The following is a 23022-nucleotide window of genomic DNA, read 5'->3' as shown; positions in this document are numbered from 1 at the left end:
ACCCTCATAATTTCTTTCTACTATAATACTGTAATGATCATAAAGAACTAAATCGGTCAAAACAAAACACTGAATAAATATGAAGAGGCAAAGATAGACCCCAAGCAGAATTTTCATTCTGAAAAGGAAACTGTGGAGAGTCTACAAAGTACTCTGAAAAGTTATTCTGCCATTGCAAGTGCTCAGTTATTGTAATTTTAAAAGTTCCTAATCTTAAAATTAAATGTTTAAATGAGAGTTAAGAGGAAGTTGTGAAACTGAAATGATAAAAACTCATGCAGCACTTTCAAATTGACAACTGGCAGGCAAAGCTCACTTTGGCAAGACAGGTTTATTTTCTAGGCTTTTGTACAGTAAGACCTTGTACTCAATTAGGCTTTAATTTACATGGAAGTCTGGTGTGCAAGAAAGTTCATTTAACATGTTAGGCGTTTTGGGGGGGTTTGTTGTGGTTTGTTTTTTTGGGGGAGGTGGTGGTTTTGTTGGTTGGTTGGTTTGTTGGTCAGTCGTTTGTTTTTCTCCAAGAACAGTCATCTCCATCTTGGATTCTAAGTACTTGACCTGGGAGATTAGCAATGAGATATTTTTCTATATTGTAGAGATGCATTTTCATTCTTGCCTCTGGCATAAATGTCTCATTTCAAGAACCTCTAGTAATTTATATGTGGACTTTGAGCTTCTGAAGGGAGAAAAAAAATAATGCTGTAGTTTGTGGTCTTGGCATGGGGAAGCAGGAAGAGTAACAGGATCAACACATATTCTGTTGGTTACACTTTTTCTATTCCTTTTAAAAACTTATTCAGACAAACCTTCCCATCAACTTTGCTCTTTCTGCCTGTCAGGGATGTGAAAATTGTGGATCCTTATTTCTGGTAGCTGCTCTGTGTGTTTTTAAAATATGCGGGGACAGCATCAATCTGGAGGCAGCAGTGGGTCCTGTGACTCTACTAATGCTGCATTAACCATCCATGTGACCTACAGCGGTGCATGGCAGTGTCCTGACTCAGTTTCCTTGCATGCAAGGTGGGGATAACTAATAGCATTCTGTATGAAGTGTTTGGATTTGTGAAAGAACTGAGAAAAAGCCTAAGCTCTGTAGTTTGACCTCTAGTTAGCCTCCTGCTTCTCCTAAGTATACACTGTGTTTGTTTGATAGTGGAAATCTAATCCTTTGGGAAGCACAAATTCCTGTAACAGCTCTGATATATGTAAACAAAAACATATTCATCATTACAGACAACATCAAAGCAATCACAATATAGATCAAAATATGCAACCTCCCCGTCCTCCATACCAATATTCAGCAATGCAGAATTCAAATTAAGCCATTAGCAGCGTCTCCAAGTACTTGGCAATAGCAACCACCCTTCTTTAAGTACTGGCAATGAAAGTCCCTTCTACAAAAAGGGACAGCGGGAGTAGCCTGCCTTGATCTAATTAGTCAGTGAAGCATAAAATAAAATCTCATTATATATCATCAGAAGAATTTTACTTGAGAAGTAAAGAATACATAACTGATTTGTCCGTGATTTGTAGATTATTTGTGTCTTTGAATCTTTCAACAGGAAACAGGATTTCTGAAAACATATTAGAAACATACACATATGCATTTACATGCACACACATATGTATGTATGTTTGCACAAATGCACACACATGCAGCCAGATCTTTAAGCTCTTTCTCAGCCCTTACTCAAGGTGTGCTTTCATGAGAAAGTTCCTGATAAGGATAAAGTGAAGATTATTATTTTTTATTCTTAATGCAGACTGTGAACCTTGTTAATGCCAGTCACAGCCTGAAAACGCAGTGTGTGGCTGTTCCTGTATTACTAAGCTCAGACAATGGGTTTGGCCTGTTGCCCCAGTCGCTGCAGCTCATGCATGAAATGGATCTGCTCCGTAAAGATCTGCTTAAAAATGGGAACTTAAAATTACTTTTTACTACTTGTCTTTTGCCCTTTTCTTTTAAGCCTTTCAGGGATTCATGTTACATATTTTTAATTTCTCTGAAACCCAGAACACTTGAAATATTTATATGAGAATTTAAGCCAAGATTTCCAACCTGTGTCTCTCAAGAGCAGAAGATTTAAGTAAAATGCCAAATGTAAGTTACAATTAACCACAAACAAAACAAAAAACCCCAAACACAATACCCCAGAAGCCATCCAACAAGCCCCAAAGCTAAATAAACAAAACAAAAGGGGATTGATACATAGGCATTGAAATTAAGAGACTAATTCAGTCTTGCAAGTGACCAGTAGCAGGAGAAAAAAAAAAAATCTTCCTATTCTAGTATCTCATTTCTCCCACACATGGGATAAAACAGAAGGTTGTGAATCTCCATAAGTTTGTAGAATCAGGAGGGATGGGATTTGGAGAAAGTAATGAGTGTTATCACTGCAGGTGCAATTAGTGATTTAGTTCTTGTTTGCAGTGTTCTTTAATAAATATTTAATATTGGCTGTATTCCGACTCCATTCTTTTCTGCCCTTTCCTCCACTTTTCCTTGCTGACAAGATAATTTTTTAATCGTGTTCTCGAAGAAGTTGTTGCCATTCTGTAATTTAGATGTTAAAACCTTTGTTGACCTAGTAAAGTTCTTCTTTATTAAAAAAAAAAAAAAAAAAAAGAAAAAGGCAGGTGTCATTCTTTTTCCTTGCTTGCTTTTTCAGCTTTCCAATTGTGCTGGTTTGTCTGAAGGTGAGTTAATTTTCTTCATGCAATTAGAAACCTTTCTTTTTTGTAGCTAGCATGGTCATTGTTCAGATTTAGTCAGAGAATAAGAAGATAACATCCCAGACAGAGTTAATGTTTTTAATTGCTGTTTTCTGGGAGCCAAGGACATTTTTGAGAGCTCTGCCCACAGGTGTGAGGCAGCTAGGAAGAGGGACATATATGGGGCAGATCTTGACTGACATCCAGACTGGTCAACAAGCATATGTCTTTTTATGAGCTTTGTGAACTGCTTTGTTTTAAAGTACGCTGAAGGAGTGAGTGAAATACTAGCTGTGGTACATTGAGGAAGACTGCATCTTAACTAAACAAGCAGAAAAAGGAGCTCGGATACTCAGTACAGTTTACCAAGAAAACGTGTCAAGCACACCACCACCATGAGATGTTACACTTTCTAAAAAAAAAAAAAAAAAAAAAGTATGTTTGTTCCCATTTAAAAATATACCTCTTCTAACAGGAGAAACACTTTTATGTTGTCCATAAGCGTATGCATAAAGGAAGTGCATAAGCCTGCGGAGACTGGGAGAAATAAGTCCTCTATTGTGGTGAACTCTGAGCCAGTGAAACTATGATCTTGTGATAGGAAGTTACCCACCCGCCCCCTAGTCATGTGCTTTTTCTATAATTTGGATCACAGGGCAGCTAAGTCACTTGCTTTCGTTAACCACAAACTCAAGGAATGACAAACTTAGAGTATGCAAATGCTTTCCTAAAATTAATGTAAAGTAAATGCTAAGAGGGGGCTAGAGATATGTCTGAGAAATACTTGTTAACTAGTAGTCCCTTCTCTCATCTTTCAAAAGGTGGGTCTGATACCTATGTTTCCAACTAAGATCACAAGAGTCTTCTGAGCCCATGCAGTGCTGAGTGAGAGAAATATGTTTGGTTTTCTCTTTGGTACTGGTCTGTTGTTGTCGATGTTTTTTCATTACAATGGCAAAATTACTTTTGGATCCAGGACATTCTTGATATGAAGTATCCTGCTAGTTTGACATATGGCATGCAGGTTTGCCCAACTGTATCAACCACTCCTCAAATTTTTATCATGTGATAAGGTAAATCTTTTAAGTTAGTGGAATCACATAAATCTGACAAAGAGGTAGTCTTGATTAAATCTGTGATAATACTGCAGAGGTTCTTCCTCTTTTACTACTAAATGGTTAATCAAGTATATGCAAATATGGGGAACCATGAAGGGAAATAAAATTTCAAGAGTGGGTGTGTCATCTATTGTGGGATTTTTCCTTCAAAATATGCTTACAAACACTATCTATAAAGATGCAGCTTCTGGCTATATATAGGGGACTTTACACCTGTAGGATGGTAATAACCAATAGGTAGCAAAACCAAACAGAAATCAGATATTGTTAACAATACATATGTTTTAAACAACACCCGGAAATACATCTGAAATCTAATTTTAACTTGTAAAACTAGGTGGTGGTTGGTTTTTTTTTTTTTAATTTAGAAGAAAAATTTAAAGTTCTGTAACTTCAGTTATCAGGAAGCACCATTTTTTTTCTCAAACTAATTAAATCGATCTAAAGAAAAAGAAAGTGCATTGTTGTTTTTTTTTTTGTTCTTGTTATGGTTCTATTTGTGACTTATTAACATAACTGTACCCAAATTGGGATTGAAGTTTCTTGTTTTGTAACAGTGTTGTGGTTCTCAATGGCCACCACAGCTGGTGGATTGTCTGTTTGCAATGCATTCCATGTGTGTTGGAGACCACAATGTGGAGGGATTTACAGGGTACAAGATGGAGTGCAAATAATGGGGGTAGAAAGCACTCATCTCTGCTTATTTTTTAGAGTTAAAAGGGCTTCACAGAACAGCAGTCACACAGAATCACAGAATGGTTGAGGTGTGGAGGGACCTATGGAGGTCATCATGTCTAGCCCCCATGCTCAAGCAGAACCAACTAGAGCTGGTTGCCCTGGACCATGACTTTCTGGTTGCCCAGAACCAGTTGAGCTTTGAATACCTCCAAGGATGGAGAGAGACCCCACAGCCTCCCTGGGCAACCTGTGCCATGCTTGGTCACCTTTATAGTGGAAAAGTATTTCCTTATGTTCAGAGGGAGCCTTCTGTGTTTCAATCCCTGCCTATTGCCTCTAGTCCCATCACCAGGTACCACTGAAAAGAGCCTGGCTCCATCTTTTTTACACCTTTCCTGCACATATTTACATACGTTAATGAGATTTCCCCCTAAACCTTCTCTTCTCCAGGCTAAAAAGGCCCAGCTCTCTTAGCCTTTTCTCATAAAAGAGATGCTCCAGTCCCTTGGTCATCTTTGTCACCCTTTGTGTTATCCACACCAGCATGTCCACATCTCTTTTGTTCCGAGGAGCCAAGACCTGGACACAGTACTCCAGGGGTAGCCTCTCCAGTGCTGAGTAGAAGAGAAGGATCACCTCCTTCAACCTGCTGGCAACACTCCTCCTACTGCAGCCCAGAATACCATTAGCCTTCTTTACAGCAAGGGCACGTTGATGGCTTATGGTCAACTTGGTGTCCATGGGGAGCCCCAGATCCTTTTCTGCCAAGCTGCTTTCCAGCTGGGTGGCGCTCAGCCTGTATAGGTGCCCTGAGGTTCTTCCTCCCCAGGTGCAGGACTTTGCCATTCTCCTTGTTGAACTTTATGAGGTTCCTATCAGCCTGATTCTTCAGCCTTCATATACAACCTTTGAATGAATATCCAAACATAACTTCAGCTAAGGAATGACAGGATTGGCAGAAAGGATTGTAGAAACAGTAGGTGTATGTTGGTACGTACTATGTAGAATTGTGTTTAATGTAACATGTGAGTGACAGTGTCATCGACCTTACTGCAAACAAGGCTAGGGTACTCAAGAAAAATATATTTCTATGATGTAAAGGATATTACACCCACAAAAATAAACTAGTGATTAATATATATAGATCTTTACTGTATTTCTATCATTTTAAGCAGTTGACAACATCCAGTTGTTTTGAAAGGCTGAAACTGCAATGCAGAAGAAGAACATGTTGTTCTTGTGTCAGAGTCTTAGGTTTCCTTGCTACTTATGGCTTTAAGGTGTTTCTTCACTTGAACTTTAATCTCACATGCCATAGGTCACCTGACAGCATACATCCTGGGTCAGGCAGGAGTGCTGTGTTTCTCTTGTGTTACCCAGGGCACACAGCACTGGTGTAAATTCATATTATGACAGCTGTGGGAAGACAGCACATGATGTGCTATAAAACACACTGACACAAATCTATCCTTTCAGTGCGTTCTGAGTAAAATTGGTGGAAAAATATCGTAAGAGCAGTTTGTTCCAGGTGGCCATGGCATTTGTGATTTGGAGATGGAAGGCTTTAAACCATATTTACACCAGTGTTGAGATTGGTTGAAGTCAGCACTGTAGCTGAGATAGGACAGGAAAAATTGTTAGTTTTACCCTGAATCAAATCTTTGGTCTAGCTTACTGTATGGGTACAGAAATGCATATACTGGCATAGAGGGAAATGAGAATGAGCTGGAGACGTTCTTGCACTATCTCTTCCAGTGGCTTAAAATGATCATGATGTTGTGGGACTGTTGTGTAATAAAATTATAGCCCCAGTTTATGTTGAGAGGTAAATGAGCATCTTAAACCTTTACCTTTGGCTTCAGTTTTTTCAAGTATGTGAAGCCAAGCACTCACCTGGGATAAAAAAGATTTAACCATTCTCATGGATACCTGTTGAATGACAATGGCTTTTGTTGCTCTTAATCCAAAGAAGAGAGTCAGATTGAAGAACTTTTTCCTAGGAAGCATACCAAATAGTTCTGCAGGAGCTAGAAAAACCAGTTTCTTGCATTCACATACCTCTGAAAGAAGCACACAAAGGGAGCTGGAAATCTATGCATTTTTCGGGGTACTACCTTGAGAAGAAATAACACAGTTGAATTACAATACTTCAGTTTTTCTTGGCTGGAAAATGCTAAGAGTTCTTTTTTCTTTTAACACAAAAAAATATTTTCAGAAAACATTCTTTGATTTTCACAGAAGCAGCTTTTAGAGTCCTTTTCCAGTAGAGCAGGATTATTTTTCTAATATTAGATAACTGATTCCTAAATGGACTTCTGTGAATATGTCTGCAACATCTTTCAGTTGTGCTATTGACCTCTTCTGACCTGAGAATAGGCTTCTTTCAAATTCCTTTTTGACTTCATTCTCTGTACTGATATGAACTGCTGTGTTCTTTTTTAAGCCTTAGATTGGGCAAGGCTGACATAGGTAGGCTGGAATTGAACACAGGAGAGGCAAATAGTTCTGTGTTACTGAAGGAAGATCAGGAGTGATCCAGCCCTCGTTGTAGAATGACTTTTAGTGCCTATGCCTCGGGACCAGATTAATGTTTTAGAATTCGAGGAACCAGCCCAGCAGTGAAATTAACTGGAGATTTCTCCAGTTAAAGCTAAATCCATAATTCGTGTTAATGCATGAGGCCAGTGAAAGAGGCTGATTTTAAAATTGCCTCATGCTTTTTTGCCTTGCTACAGTTTATAATCTTTAGTATGTAAAATCTGACTGCTTTGACAAGGCTAAAATAATTATCCATAATGTATTTTGAATAAATTGCATTTAGGTTTCAAATAAACAACCATATTTTTTTTCAAATCTAAGTATTTGTGACTCAAATCCTTGTTAGTAACCTTTTTTTGGAGATTGCTCGCTTTTTTTTGTGTCAAAATAAACGCTTATTTCAGGAATTTAATGCAAAATTTTAGATTTTTTGTGTGTTTTCATAGGCAGCTTACCAATGATTCCTTGAAGCTTTTTTTATTGTTGTCAGAAGTCCTAGCAAGTTTAAATAAAGCTAGGCATACATTTCTGATTATTTTGTAAGCTTTCTGTAGGAATATTGGAAAGTAGACCACTAATATGACTGCAAATATTTTTGTTTAATTCGAAATACATTATTTTATGCTGCTTTCAAAAAAAAGCAATGTATTGACATATATTCTTAAAGATAATCACACAAGTGCTGTTGTAGGGTTATGCCTTTATGCTACAGTAGCAGATAAAAGTTGCATCCAAGGTGAATGCTATTGTGCTCACTGCTGTGCATGCAATCATATTGGGCAGAGTTCCTCCAAAGCCTTTAATATTGTACAGTATTTCCATTTGCCTCCAATTCTCTGTTGAAAGTGTTATGAGACAGAAATGTCACATCCAGTCTAGATGCAAACTCAGCCTATTACTAATGAGAGACACCGCTTTGGGTTTGCATTAATCAGTTACAACTGTATCTCTCTTCTTGTACTTGAAAGCTTCAACTTTTGAAGAGGTATTAATAAAATATCTTCAAGGAAAAATGGGCACAGCTAATTAGCTCCTGCTGATCCCTCTTTTTTATTTGAGAGCATGAATACTGCTAAAGTCATACTTGAGCTCAGAGGAAGAAAGGATTCTAATTTGGAGATACTTCCACTCCTAATTAGGATCAGAAGATAGGAAACACTTTGCTCAGACGGTCATTTCCAGTCTTTCTTTCTCAGTCAGCTTTTAGTTCTTGTTTCTTTTGGGACTTCCTATTACATTATTGAGTAAGAACTTTAAAAAGGGCATCTGGGGTCAGGCCAAAGTCCATCTGCTCCTAGTATCTGACTCTAACACTGAGCCAAAACAGATACCTTCAGAAGAGGAAAAGCTGGGTATGCATATGCTGTTTACCTGAACTACTCTTTCGTCTTTCCAATAGGTTTAAGCTCAGGGGTTTTCCCTGGACATGGCAGGTCAACAATTGATCCTGGGAGTAAAGAGTTTAGTGATTAGCATTTCTGTCTCTGTTCTTTACCTATATTAAAGTGTACTGTTAGAGAAGAATGTTTGTGGCTCACATGAAATGCTTTATTTTTTAATCTACTACTCCATCACTGCTGTCCCAGTCTGGGCTGCCATGGTTGCAGTTGCTTGTATGCTACAGAAACAACTATTTTATAAGTAACCGTCCTTACAAAAACAAGCCCTTGAATCCCAAACCATAAAAATATAGTTACTGGTGTTTCATTGTTTCATTGTCCTATTCTTGTAAGCCCAGTCTTCTGTAATATCAACTTCTCTGTTGTTCTGGCCTTCAGGGAGGGAAATACTTTAATGAATTAATTGTTTTTTAAAAATTTTTGTTCAAATTCACATAGATTTCCTTCCTCACTCCTTTGAAATTTAATCCTGTTTTTTTGCTGAACCTTTCCAGGCTTAGAAGCATGATGTTGCAATCTCTGTTTGGAAAGATGAGGGTTTGCTCTAATCCAGTGTTTGCAAGGTCAAGGGAATACAGGGCAGCAAAATAAATCTTGGAGTGGAGGCAGGTGGAATCGTTGTCTCCTCTGCAAATTCAGGGCGAAAAAACTATGCCCTTTTTTTGTTATCAGGCTCCTCACTTTTCACAGATAATAATTTGAAAGTAAGCCTGGAGTTTTGTAGTTTAGTTATTTTATGAGAATCACTAGTAGGCAGATTTCAGGTGAGAGGTGGTGTTGGGTCAGTTTTTAATGTTTGGCTTTGCAGACATGCCCTGTGGGTGACTCAGTCACATGCACAGATTGTATTTTGCCCCTTTTACATAGGATTGACTTTCTTCAAATAGTTCTGGTTTCAAGTTAAATATGAGCTTTCGGGACATTTGTGTAGGAGTAAGAAAGCACAAGCTTTCTGATTTGTTTCGAATTAACTGTCAGCCCTCTAATGTACAATTATCAACTATAAGTTGTCAATTCTTTAACGTATTTATTGTTTTATATCTCCCCTAATTAATTTTAAGTATAAAATCACTCTTACTGTTTCAAAAGTAAATAACGCTTCGTGTTAGCCAGTGAGGCACATTATAAAGACATACTTTTCCCATGGGTCTGTTACATTACTTAACATGGTATTATATGAGTTCTTTACATCTGTGCCTGCAGGTGGTCCTTGTCCTCCCTCTCTCATAGTGTGTTCCTGCTCTTTTCTGGCCGACATAGAAGACTGTGCAGCCACATGGAAAACCAGAGCAGGGAACTGATCCAGCTGAAAAATAACCAGCCAAAAAGGTTTACATAATATTTTTCAGTCTGGTATGTTTTCTGCCACACAGTTAGTTGTGTTGACATGGCAAGGAGGTGTCAGTGTGACTAGGGGAATGAGGGACCAGAAGCAAGGTGGCATCTGCTTGAACTGGCCTGGGCAGCAGTACCTACCAAACTTCAAGGTGTACAATGAAAGATATATTAGCTTGACTCCTTTCTTTGGTATTGAGAAGCAGTTTGAACATATAAAGTAGGGTTCAGAAAAGAGAAAATTTTATCAATGTTATGCACATGGAGACATTTGGTGACTTACTTGAGGTTACGCAGTGTAATCCATCTTTGTCTAATACTTGAGCTGTAACACCAAACCATCCTCCCAGTACCTGAGCTAACTGCTCAACTTTGAATATGAAGAGGCTCTTAAGTATGTTTCTTTTGGTCTGGAGTTCTTAATTATGGTCTTAGACCAGCCTGATAAAGGCAGAGAAGAAGCTTGCAAGTTGCAGTTGACCATAGCTAATTTCTTGAAGACATTATATATGTCTGTGCTTCTCCTATCAGTAGATGCTAAATATACCTCTTTTATTTACTTATTTTGGGGTACAGGGAATCATGCCCTGAAAAAATATGTCTTGTAAGCTAAAAGGACACCCTGAATTTCAGCCAAACTCTTGACACCACTGTTTCACGTTGGTTTGACCTAGCAAGCTCTTGATGAAAAATGTTACTTAGATCTACTCTTGGAAGCCTTCTATACATCTTTCACTTTCTGCTGATTAGGCGTAAGGCCTTGGACTGAAAATAAGATACAGGATATGGACTGAAGAATTTGTATTCTCTTGAGTGAAACCAGCCCTGTATATGAACCATAGGGAGGCTATTTATTTATTTATTTTTCTTCCAGTAAGTGGAAAATACTGCACATTAACCACATTTGAAAGGTGTCGCTGTTTGATTGCAGGGTGATAAGAAACCGTGGCAGATGGTTTGTTAACCCCCTTCCCTTACCCGCCCCCCACCCCCCATCCCCTCTCCCCACTAAGGAAAAGTAATAGGAGGGCAAAGAGGCAAAGAGAGAGAGGGGACTTGCAAGTTGGAGAAAGTTAAAAATGTTTTACTAATGCTACTAATAAAATAGAGAAAATAATACAAAATATACAAAACCAATCTTGAAATTCCTGTCACAGTTCATCACTGCTCCAGCAGCTGCAGGGCAGGCACCCGGAAGTCCTGGGTTGGACTCTGCAGCAGACCGGAACTGGATTCAGGGATGCAGGGTCTGTCAGTAGGCCTCAGGTTTCAGGGACAGCAGACAAAGTCCTCCCCAGATGCCGGCCATAGTCGAAGAGAACGAGAGCCTCATGCTCTACCACCTTTATATGATGTATGGCGTGGATGGGTTGGAATACTTAGTTGGTCATTTTTAGTCACCTGTTCAGTTCGCTCCTCCTTGCAAATACACGACATGCATTCTTATTAGTGACCTTGCATACCATTGCTATGTCTACCAAAACATGTATCTAATTTCAGAAAAGTGCAGTTACTTAGAAGAACTTAACCGAAAGGAAAATTCACTAAAAGGTAAACTGGTCTTGTTTTTAACAAAACCAGGACAAAAGGGTCTTCCACCTGTCAAATGCTCTCGCTTACATGAGCATTGGAAGGAAGGCACTGTGGTGTGGTAAATCTGTTGGGTTGGCCTTTGAGTCTCTTGATTTCTCAGTGTTGCTGATTCAAAGCAACTTCTATCCTATGCTTCCGTTGTCCCATCAGGAGAACAGGATGGTGTTATTTTCCTTTTTGTTAAAGTACACTGAGATCCTGTCAACACTGAGGTGGAAGAAGGACGTTTATGTAATGTTGGAAAAAGGACAGACCACCTGGGAGTAATATAAGGTGGCTGCTACAGTGTGCAGGGATGCAGTAAATAAGGCTAAGCTCCACTTGGAATTAAATCTGGCCAGGGATGTCAAGGACAACAACTCTCTCAATTAAGGGTAGCCCAAGGTGATGAGCTCAGATATTGACATCTGCAGCTGGTGAGGCACATCCTCCCCAGGTGCTGAAGTAAAGATCAATACAGAGCAGCTGTGCTGGAGGGCCACCTGTTTTACAGCGATCAGTCCCTCTGTCCTGAACCTTGGACCTTCTTGGGTCTTTAAAGGCAGCATCTGTGCATGTTCAGGCCTTATGGTTGAAGTGAGAAGTCTCAGTGTTCTCCATAGGTGGCAATGCCACCACAGCTTGGAAACAGCAGTGGGACACTTTGCCACTCAGAGAGACCTGAGGCATTATGTGTGCTGAGACCATTTCTAATGCACATGAAGGGCACTGAATTCAACACGTAAGTGTGGTAGCTACATTAAAAAATCAGAGAGCAGATAAAATTGCCTTTTTGCATAAACACAGAATCATAAAAGATCTTAAGTTGGAAGGGACCTCTAAGGATTATCAAATCCAACTCCCTGCTCCTCACAGCACTACCTAAAACTAACCCATATGACTAAGATCATCGTCCAGATGCTCCTTGAACTCTGACAGGCTGGTGCCATGATCTCTTCCCTGGGGAGCCTGTTCCAGTGACGGACCACCCTCTCAGTGAAGAAGCTTTTCCTAATGTCCAGTCTGACCTGAAGCAGGTGCAGCATTTACCTAGAGAGCAGGAGATCTAGATGACAGATTTGTTTTTTTTTCTAGCCTTCTTGGGGCAGAGGAAGCCTATGGTCAATGTCTTTCACTTTTCAAGGCCTCTAAAAGGATGGCTCTAATATGGCAGATCCCTACTGCTCTCTTCTCCTCATTATAGGTATTTGTTCTCCACTGACAGCTTGGTGCTCCAAATCCCAACTCCAGCCCTAGACAGATGACTACTCAGATACAATTCTTGCCTCTCAGTTAACCATAGGTTGTAGTTTGCTCTCCACACTGGCATTATTCCCAGTTCATACTGGAGTAACTAGGAAAAGAAATTAGTGTCTGCCTTTTGTTCTTTAGTAAAAAAAATAAGTCAAATATATTTTCCCAGGGGATGGTTCCCTTCTGTCTGACAAAGTATGCTAAGCTTACATTCCCTATTATTTATATGTAATATTCAGGAAGAAACTGTTCTAAAGACTTTTGGAGGGCAACAAGGTAGGGAGAACACCTGTTGAAATTGAAGGATAATAACAGCACAAGATAAGTGTATCAGCAAGTGTATCAGTAGCAAAAGGAAGATTAGGGAAAATGTAGGTCCGCTGCTGAATGAGACAGGTGCCCTGGTGACTAGAGAATACAGCATTACTGAATGCTTTCTTTGCTTCTGTCTTTAATGCTAAGACTGGCCCTCAAAAATCCCAGACCTTGGAGATAAGACAGAAAGTCTAGAGAAAGGAAGACTTTTGCTTGGTTGAGGAGGATCAGGTAAGAGATTGTTCAGGCAAACTGGGCACCCATAAATACATGGGCCCTGATGGAATGCACTTGTGAGTGCTGAGAGAGCTGGCAGATATTACTGCTAATCCACACCCCATCATCTTCAAAGGGTCTTGGAGAACAGAAGAGGCACCTGAGGACTGGAAGAAAGACAGTGTCACTCCAGTCTTCAAAAATGGCAAGGATGATCCAGGAAACTATAGGCCAGTCAGCCTCACCTCCATCTCTGAAAGAGTGATGGAAGAACTCATTCCGGATGTCATATCCAAGCATGTGGAGGAAAATAAGGTTATCAGGAGTAGTCAACATGGGTTCACCAAGGGGAAATCATGTTTGCCTTCTGTGATGGCATAACTGGCTGAGTAGACAAGGGGGAAGCAGAGTATGTTGTCTAACTTTGCTTCAGTAAGACTTTTGACACTGTCTCCCACAGCATCCTCATAGGCAAGGAAGTGTAGGTTGGATGAGTGGACAGTGAGATGGATTGAGAACTGGCTGGATGGCAGAGCTCAGAGGGTTGTGATTAATGGTGCAGAGTCTATTATAGTTGGAGACCCTAGGGGTGTGCCATAGGAGTCAGTATTGGGCCCAGTCTTGTTTTACCTGTTCATCAATGACCTGGATGAAGAGACTGAGTGTACCATCAGCAAGTTTGCCAACTATACCAAACTGGGCAGAAGGGTTGATACACCAGAAGACTGTGTTGCCATCCAGCGAGACCTGGACTGAGGAGGAGGAGGAGGAGGACTGAGCAGAGAAGAACCTAATTAAATTCAACAAGTGTAGGGTCCTGCACCTAGGGAGGAATAACCCCAGGCACCAGTACAGGTTAGGGGTAGATCTACTGGAAAGCAGCTTTGCAGAGAAGGATGTGGGAATCCTGGTGGGCAAGTTGACCATGAGCCAGCAGTGTGCCCTTGTGGCCAAGAAGGCCAGTGGTATCCTGGGGTGCACTAAGAAGAGTGTGACCAGCAGGACGAGGGAGGTTATCCTCCCCCCTGCTCTGTCCTAACAAGGCCACATCTGGAGTACTGTACTCAGGTCTGGGCTCCCCAGTTTAAGAAGGACAAGAAATTACTAGAGGAAGTCCAGCAAAGAACCATGAACATGATTAGGGATCTGGAGCATCTTTCTTATGAGGAAAGACAGAGAACTGGGTCTGTTCAGCCTGGAGAAGTCTGAGAGGTGATCTAATTTATGCTTATAAATATCTGAACGGTGAGTGTCAAGAGGATGGGACTAGACCCTTTTCAGTGGTGCCAAATGACAGGATGAGGGGCAACGGATGTAGACTGAAGCATAGAAGGTTCCATCTAAAATTAAGGAGAAACGTCTTTCCTTTGAGGGTGACAGAGCACTGGAACAGGGTGACCAGAGAGGTTGTGGAGTCTCCTTCTCTGGAGACATTCAAAACCTGCCTGGACACACTCCTGTGCAATCTGCTCTAGGTGAACTTGCTTTAGCAGGTGGGTTGGACTGGATGATGTCCAGAGGTCCCTTCCAATCCCAACCATTCTGTGATCCTGTGAAAAGCTGTTTAAGAACTGGGGTGGGACAGTTAGCTCATATGATTGTGAGATCTACATGAAAAATGTGACATTCTGGGCAATTGAACTGATGGTCTGACCTCCAGAGGAGGCTGCTGAAGAGAACAATGTAATGGAGCATTTTTCTGTGTTACTTTTACTCCACAAGAGGGTTTGAGTTTTGGCTGCAGAAGTAGTGGCATCCTCCCTATGCAACACCACAAAGCACATTCTATACCACGATCACCAGAGTCAGGGTCTTCAGCTGTGCAGGACTTGATTTCCTGTGGTGAACCTAATGGGCTGAGCTTCAGAACATCCTCTAAGGATCTGTCTGTCCTGTCAGGCTTTCGCCTGAGAAGCAAAGGTAGCTTTATTTGAAAACAGATAAGATTGTGCTGGCCAAAAGTTGTGTTTTGCTTTTTTAACCATCTTCAGGAACTGGAGGCCGTCTGGTAACTACATTGTGTTAATAAACTCTCTGAATGCTACCTGCATAATTTACTGATATTAATAGTGTCTCAAATAAATATGATTGATAATATTGCTTTTCCCAAGTGATAGTGGAGTGCAGGCACCTTGTCAAGGCAGAAGGGGTCTTGCCATGATCTATTCTTTCAGCAGATGTAAGAGGGCTTGCATGTGTCAGAGTTTGCTGTGCTGAGGTACCTGGCTTAGTTCTGCAGGAGCTAGCAATGTAGTTGTGTTAGCACAGTATCTTATCCTGGGCTCAGTACAGCTGGTGATACTCCAGCTAACTGTGGACAACCTTATTTAGGTTTCTGTATGTGGCTTTTACTTGTGCTTTGTTCACATGCACCCTACATGGTGATATATAAGACTGGATTTATTGGATTAGTCTAATGCAGTGTTTCTATAAATGGTACAAACAGGATGAAATCATGATCAGAATTTGTTGTTTAGTTGTGCCAGGAGGCTTCGTGAGATGAGGAACTGAATGAATATTTGTAGATGCATAAAGGAGCCATTAGACTTTCATTGCCTCCCTCCAAGGGAGGTATTGTATGTCCGCCGCCTTTGGTTATATTTCTATTGGATTAATATTTCATCTGTCTCCCTCTGATAGACATTTTTGTTTAATGAGAGAACTCCAATTCAATTTCTGAGGAATAACTAAGGGAGGTACATGAGACTTGGCTAATCCATTATTAAATTAGGTTAAAATCTTCCATTCTTCAGATTCATCAGCTAATCTAGGGTCTATTCTTTTAACCTTTGACTTCTGCTGGAATTTCTGTATGTGACACTTTTGGTGACATAGAGCTTAAAGGATTCATTGCTTGTCTCTCTGAAACACTGTACTTGACTATCCTAGTATGAAGATGGAGTTAAGAGGTACAAGCAGTTTGTGATAATTGCACTGTGGTGAGGTTAAGAATATGAAAATTTTATGATTCTCCAAGGCAAGAGTAAGAAGCTGAGTTCTGAGCAAGAGGCCCCACTATGCTGGACAAAACACTTAATCTTAGTTAACTGTGAGTGGAAGTTGACTGCACGTGACCTAGCATTGCATATAAAACAGAGGTGGAAAGACCACAAGACGGGGTCATGACTGAAGCAGTGTTTAAGTGTTTGCGTCTGCAAAATGGCAGGATGGCAAAAGGCCAAACTAAAAAATTCCCAAACAGAGCTCCCCTTAACAGGTCTCTGTCCTGGCGCAGACAAAAGAGGGGAGGGGAGGGGAGGGGAGGGGAGGGGAGGGGAGGGGAGGGGAGGGGAGGGGAGGGGAGGGGAGGGGAGGGGAGGGGAGGGGAGGGGAGGGGAGGGGAGGGGGGAGACGGAGGGGGAGGGGGAGAGGGAGGGGGAGATGGAGAGGGAGAGGATTTGTCTCACGAGTTCTTTCTCCAGCCAAAGATGACTGGGCATTGTTCACTTGAGTTGCATTTTAAGAGTCTCCTGGCAAGAACTGAGATTCATTAGAAACCATTCACATAAACACACAGGTTGAGGTTGATAGGAACCTCTGGAGTTTGTCTGGTCCAAACACGCTGCTCAAACAGGGCCACCTAGAGACAGTTGCCCTGGACCATGACCTCGACCACAGCTTTTTAATATCTCCAAGGATGGAGATTCCATAACCTCCCTGGGCAACCTGTTCCAGTTCTCAGTCACCCTCACAGCAAAAGAAAATGTAACTCTCCTCTTCCACAGGGGAAAAGGAACAGATCCACAAGTCCATCCTGTGAGTCTCATGATAATATGGCAGTCATGTCATTTTACTGTTGCCAGCCTGCTATGTCTGCTTACTGCTCACATAATAATTTTGCTCAGCCCAATAATTTGTTTCTATTTGATTACAGCTTTGTCTGTAGCAATTGAATAAATTATGTTTTATCTTAATGAATTACATGTAGGAGCAAAGTGTCTGAGTTCTTTTTGTTGTGCTGTCAAAAAGACATCATGCTGCTGTGTAGAATTTAATTGCATTGCTTTATTTTAATCTTCAAAGAGCCAAGAGCTTATGAGTGTTATATTTTTAAAATATTTGTTAAATGATTTTGCATACACTGCAGCAGCATCAAAAAAATCACACCTTATCACCTTGCTGTGTTTTTTGTGTAATGCAGTTCATTAAAGCGTTTGATGTTGATTCCATTTTGCCCACAACAGATTTTAGCTGAGCTTGGCAATGCCTCATTAGGGGATTTGTCATTGAAGTTAAGACTAATTAGGGTCTTTCAGTGTGTGCCTCTGTTCAAGGAGGGTTTTCAGTGTTTTATGTGGAAAGCACAGCAAATTTAGTTTTGCATTTATCCTTTCACCCAAGTTGAGATCCATTGATCAGTTATAGAAAGACGATGAAAACCTTCAGGAAAAAAAAAGCCTATTCTAGTCTCTTTGTGCTAAATGATAAGGAATGCACCTGAACAGCTTCCCTGGATGCAGTTGGCAGACTACACACCACTTCAAATATTAAATGATGACTTAATACAAAATTTTATTAGCTGCTCCATATCAGTGAAAGGAATCATGCCTTTGACCATAACGTGAGACCTGTTTGTAGATTTTTATTCTGTATTTTCAGGGTTTCAGTTAATATTCTAGAGTAGACATAAATCTCTGGGAAGATGGATGGCAGCAAAATTTGAAGCAAAGACTATGTATATGTGCCTATATTGAACTGCATGCAACAGCTCACTGTTAAAGCTGTCTTTTCCCAGAGCTGAATGCGGTACTACAGATGGGATTTCATGAGAGCAGCATAAAGGGGAAGAATCGCCTCCCTCAACTGCTGGCCACACTGGTTCTTACGCAGCCCAGGACAATTGACTTTCTGGGCTGCAAGTGCACATTTCCAGCTCATGTCCAATTTTTTGTCCACCAGTACCCCCAAGTCCTTCTTGGCAGGGGTGCTTTCAATTCCTTCATTTCCCAGCATGTACTTACACTGGAAATCGCCATCACCCAGGTGCAGGACCTGGCACTTGGCCTTGGTGAACTTCATGGGGCTCATAAAGTTCAATGGCTTAGTGTCATCTATAACATCCACAGATGTGAATGGTTTTAAATAATGTATGTTTCTACATCTTTGGATCTAATCTTTGTTTGGTGTATTTTAATCTGCAGCTTTAATATTTGAATCATGCTTTTACCACCCATATCTGTAAAAGTAGTTGGAAATGTGCTAGTTTGATCATTGTCCTGCTGATGCATTGTAAAGGAAATGATGTCTTGTTTACTTAGTGTGGCACCAGTTTGGCTGCAGCGCCTGAGTATGCTTGATGAACTTTTGAACTTGCAGCATTGCCTGTGGGATTGATACTGTTGTAAAAAAGTGACCATTTGGGGTTTGCCTGAACATGATATAATGAGATAATTGCAAAACCATTTGGCTTTTAACCACAGATATAGCCTATTTTTTTAAATGCACTCTAATTAGCTTAAGAAAATAAAAATACATTAATCTTCAGTCTCTGCTACTTCATCAAGTAGTAGAAGAATTGCAGGTTGATGGGCTGACACAAAACTCCCCTGAAACTTAGCTTTCAGGAATGCCAGTGTTCCTTTTAAATGCCTCCAGCAAGAGACTTTTTGTCTGGAAGGAATCCATATTCTATGATTCTGTAATCCAGAGGTTTACGTTGTAGCATGTGTTCCAATTCACATAAGCTGCTAGATAGTCTTAAAGTTCTCATGAAGTTGTTCTCTGCAGTTGAAGACATCTTCACTCTAGCATTGCAAGACAGACTGTGTTATAGTGATGGTTTTTGTGTATAGCATAGGTAAATCCGGGGTGCAGTGGGTGACTGCTCGTCTCTGCAGTTTGGCTGGTGGTTACTGTAAGATCTAGTGTGTGTCCTGTGTTTGTGGTGCCTTAACCCTGGCTGGACTCCAGCCGCCCACCAAGCTGCTCATATCTCTCCCCTTCCTCAGCTGGACAGGGGAGATAAAATGTAAAGAAAGACTCATGGGTTGAGTAAACGACAGGGAGAGATCACTCACCAATTACCATCATGGGCAAAACAAACGCAACTCAGAGAAATTAATTTAATTTATTGCTGATCACATCAGAGTAGGGTAATTAGAAATAACACCGAATCTTACAGCACCTTTCCCCACACCTCATTTCTTCCTAGGCTCAATTTCATTCACTGTTTTCTCTATCTTCTTCCCCACCAGCGGCACAGGGGGGCAAGGAATGGGGGTTGCGGTCCATTCATCACACGTTATCTCTGCCACTTCTTCCTCCTCAAGTGTGGAATTCCTCACACTCTTCCTGCTCCAGCATGGGGTCCCTCCCACAGGGGACAGTCCTTCACAAACTTCTCCAGTGTCAGTTCTTCCCATAGCTTGCAATTCTTGATGAACTGCTCCAGCATGGGTCCTTCCCACTGGCTGTAGTCCTTCAGGAACAGACTGCTCCAGCATGGGTCCCCCAGAGGGTCACAGGCATCCACCTGCTCCAGCATGGGGTCCTCCGCAGTCTGCACGTAGATATCTGCTCCACCATGGACCTCCATGGTCTGCAGGGGGACAGATGTTCTCACCATGGACTGTACCAGAGGCTGCAGGGGAGTCTTGACTCCAGCGCCCGGAGTACCTCCTTCTTCACTGACCTTGGTGTCTGCAGGGTTGTTTCTCTCACGTATTCTCACTTCTCTCTTCAGCTGCACTGGTGCAGGGTTTTTTCCCCTTCTTAAATATGTTATCACAGAGGTAGTATCACCAAGATCACCATGCTGTCACCAAGAGGGTCCAGCAACAGGTCCCTCTGGGAGCCAGCAGGCATTGGCTCTGTTCCACAGTAGGGGAAGCTTCTAGCAGCTTCTCACAGAAACCACCCATGTATCACCTTCTGCTACCAAAACCTCACCATGCAAACCCAATACAGTGTACTAGCATTTAGTAATATTTTCAGATAAAATTCATATAGTAAAATTGGTGACCACATCTTATTTGTATTACTCTAAACAGGAAATATTGTGCCCAAAGTAACTGTGCCACGGAACAAATGCATGTTGTTTTCACAAATTTGTAAAGCGTTATAGGGTTTCCAAACAGAGATTCCATTTTTTAGTTTGTTAGGATATCTTCCCTGGGTTTGTGTGAGCATACTGAAATTCACATGCTAATTTAGTAAGATGTGGTGATTGTCATTGGTCATGTTAAAAAAAGAAATTGTAGCTGCTTCTGCTTGTATGGACAGAACCTTACAACTTACTGTTTTATAATATCTGTATTAAATTGTGGTAAAACTGCTGGTTGATTTTGACTGCCCATAGTACTGTGAGGCACTTAATGGTTTTAATATTACATAGCATTTAAGTATTTTTTTAATAAGAAATATTGCTTAAACACTTAGCAGTTTAGAAGTCAGAGGAATACAGAGTTGCGATGACCATATCTATCTTTAAATCACAAGAAAATAGAAGTGTTTCATAGTGAAGGCAACTTAATCACCTACAAGATACAGGTTTAGTATTTGAATAAAAACTTTATTTCCAAATAATAGTAAAGAGGAGACTATTTAAAACCTCAGTCACAAGCCATATTAGCCTGAATTAAAGTACAGCCGTTGTCCACCTGTGAAGCGTTTCTAGCAACAAATGGAGATTTAATTGAAGTATATTGGAAAACAAATTGTCTTAAGTTGTGGTCTTTTGTTTTGGTTTCAGTATGATACTGAACTTCATACTGCTTACAGTATAAATTTTCAAGTAACACCTTAAAAATATTATAGTTACATTGCAGCTACCAGTTGCAAGAAGCGTGATGGGGAGGAATATAGGAATTTGTCAGGTAAATATTTTGCCTAGATCTTATAAATATACACTCTTTGCCATGTGTAAGAGATGTCTGGATGATCAAAAAGATAATTGCAGATTCCTGTAGTAGATGGAGGTGACTTCAGGCATGTGGCATGGGGATTTGTATGCAGACACTTTAATTTCATCTTGTCCAATGGTTATTGATCAGGCTCAGACTATATGAATCTCTTTCCTTATGTCAAGCAAAGTGGACTAGCATGAGATCATTGTAGTACTTGGTTATGAAATAATTATCCAATAGCATACATATATGTGGAGCTTATCCCATCTCTACTGTTTTGCTTTCTCTGCAGTTTTAGGAATACTGCAGAATGCTGCAGAGCCCTCATTAGTGTTCACAGAGAGGCTATGGAAACTGTAGGTGCCCTGCAGTTACATATGTCAATACCTATTCCACATCTTAAAGATCTTGCTTATCACAAGAGTGAGAAAAACTCAATTCTTTTATGGTAAAAGAAATGAAATTTCAGAAAGTACAGATTCTATTTGGCTTTATCATACCCTGAAAGAATTCTGATGGCCTGTTTTCCCCATGATTGAGTGCTGAAGGTCAGTCCAGCAATTCCTTGTTTCTGGGGAAAGAGTTCAGTAGTGAGACCAAGACATGAACAGAAATTAAATATCTCCTGAGCCTCACTCCCGTCCCAAGAAACACTCCCTTTGTAGTGGTCTTTGCAGGTTTGTACTGATGCAAATGAAATTCATGTTGCTTAGGTTTTCCAGTGGAGAAGGGGTGAAATAAGCCACTTCTAGTCTTGTCATTCCAATGTATTTTTCTTTCAACAAATCTAGAGGTACATTCTTTTGAAAGAAGCCTGCTGTGAATTTCAGGAGCTTCTTGCATAAAAATATAGGAGTTGTCAAAATATGATTGATATTGCCATTTTAATAGTACCTGCATTAGAGAAGATTATTTTATTCCTTTTTTTTTTTCCTCACAGGTCATAAATGTTGATGGAACAATGAGAAAAACCCTGCTGGAAGATAAGCTTCCACATATATTTGGGTTCACGCTCCTGGGAGATTACATCTACTGGACTGACTGGCAGAGACGAAGCATTGAAAGAGTTCACAAGATAAAGGCTAGCAGAGACATCATAATTGATCAGCTGCCAGATTTAATGGGCCTTAAAGCAACAAGTGTTACCAAAGTGTTTGGTAAGCATGAGCAATCATAGGATGGATCTGTAGTAGTTTCTAGATGGTCTTGCTTTCATTAAGCAACTGTTGATTGCTTATAATGAGAATAACTGTGGTCTCATATGTTTGAATAATTTTAAAGGAAAGCTTCACCTATTGTTTGTAAAGTTGGAAAAACAGAGTGTTGCAAAAGAAGTGTGGGCTTCCAGTATTTAGTGATATTTGACAAAAGTCTTCCACAACTTCCACTACACTCTTTGAATTTTTGTGAGGAGAATTTTATTCCTCCCTCCAATCTGTAGGAATTGTTACTTCTGGTGCTCACTTAATTGCTCTGTTTTCTTCCAGTGGAAAGTCCCAGTGATGTTCAGTTATCAGAATGCTTTTTACTGTGTTGGGTGATATAGGCAGAATTAGTGGCCATTACAACATTGGCTCAAAGCACATGGCACTTAAATACTAACTTTAACACGTAAATTGTACTTAAATCTTAACAACTAAATCTTGCCCTTAGCATCCTCAGCAGCTTAAGCTTTATGTTCTTCCACTGCATCTGCTGAAAGGTGCAATCAGTGTTTTAGGTCCTCTGCTAGCATTTTGCAGAGGAGTATGTCACAGGACCTCTGTTTTTAGTATTAACTAATGAGAGGTGCATGTTCACCATAGATCTGTTTACTACCTGGAACAGCTGTCAAAATTACTGAGAATAGTTGCAACAGAATTACATAAAGTAGGTTGTCAAATTATTATATACCCTGCCAGTACATGGATTTCCAGCCTTTCAGGAAGCTTTACTTGAAGGATAATCAAGTTCTCAAGCTACAAGTCTGAAATATGTATGCCCTAAAAAGGAAATATTAAAAAAAAGGTTGAGACTGATCTTGGACATTTTTTTTTT

The 23022-nt window shown here is 40.4% G+C and overlaps 1 protein-coding gene across 12 annotated transcripts in view; it reads left to right on the top strand.

The window, feature by feature from the left end:
- The window catches only part of LRP5 (LDL receptor related protein 5), a 180698-nt gene that overhangs the window by 108170 nt on the left and 49506 nt on the right, over positions 1-23022 (top strand). For all 12 annotated transcript variants that reach the window (XM_065064887.1, XM_065064888.1, XM_065064886.1 and 9 more), the window contains one exon: positions 21926-22142. In XM_065064887.1, coding sequence (XP_064920959.1) covers positions 21926-22142 — 217 coding nt within the window. The remainder of the gene's footprint in view (positions 1-21925; positions 22143-23022) is intronic.

This window comes from Columba livia, chromosome 5, assembly GCF_036013475.1.
Source record: "Columba livia isolate bColLiv1 breed racing homer chromosome 5, bColLiv1.pat.W.v2, whole genome shotgun sequence".
Classification (NCBI taxonomy): Eukaryota; Metazoa; Chordata; class Aves; order Columbiformes; family Columbidae; genus Columba; species Columba livia.
Note: the sequence above shows the minus strand (reverse complement) of the source record. Positions and strands in the feature narration are given on the sequence as shown.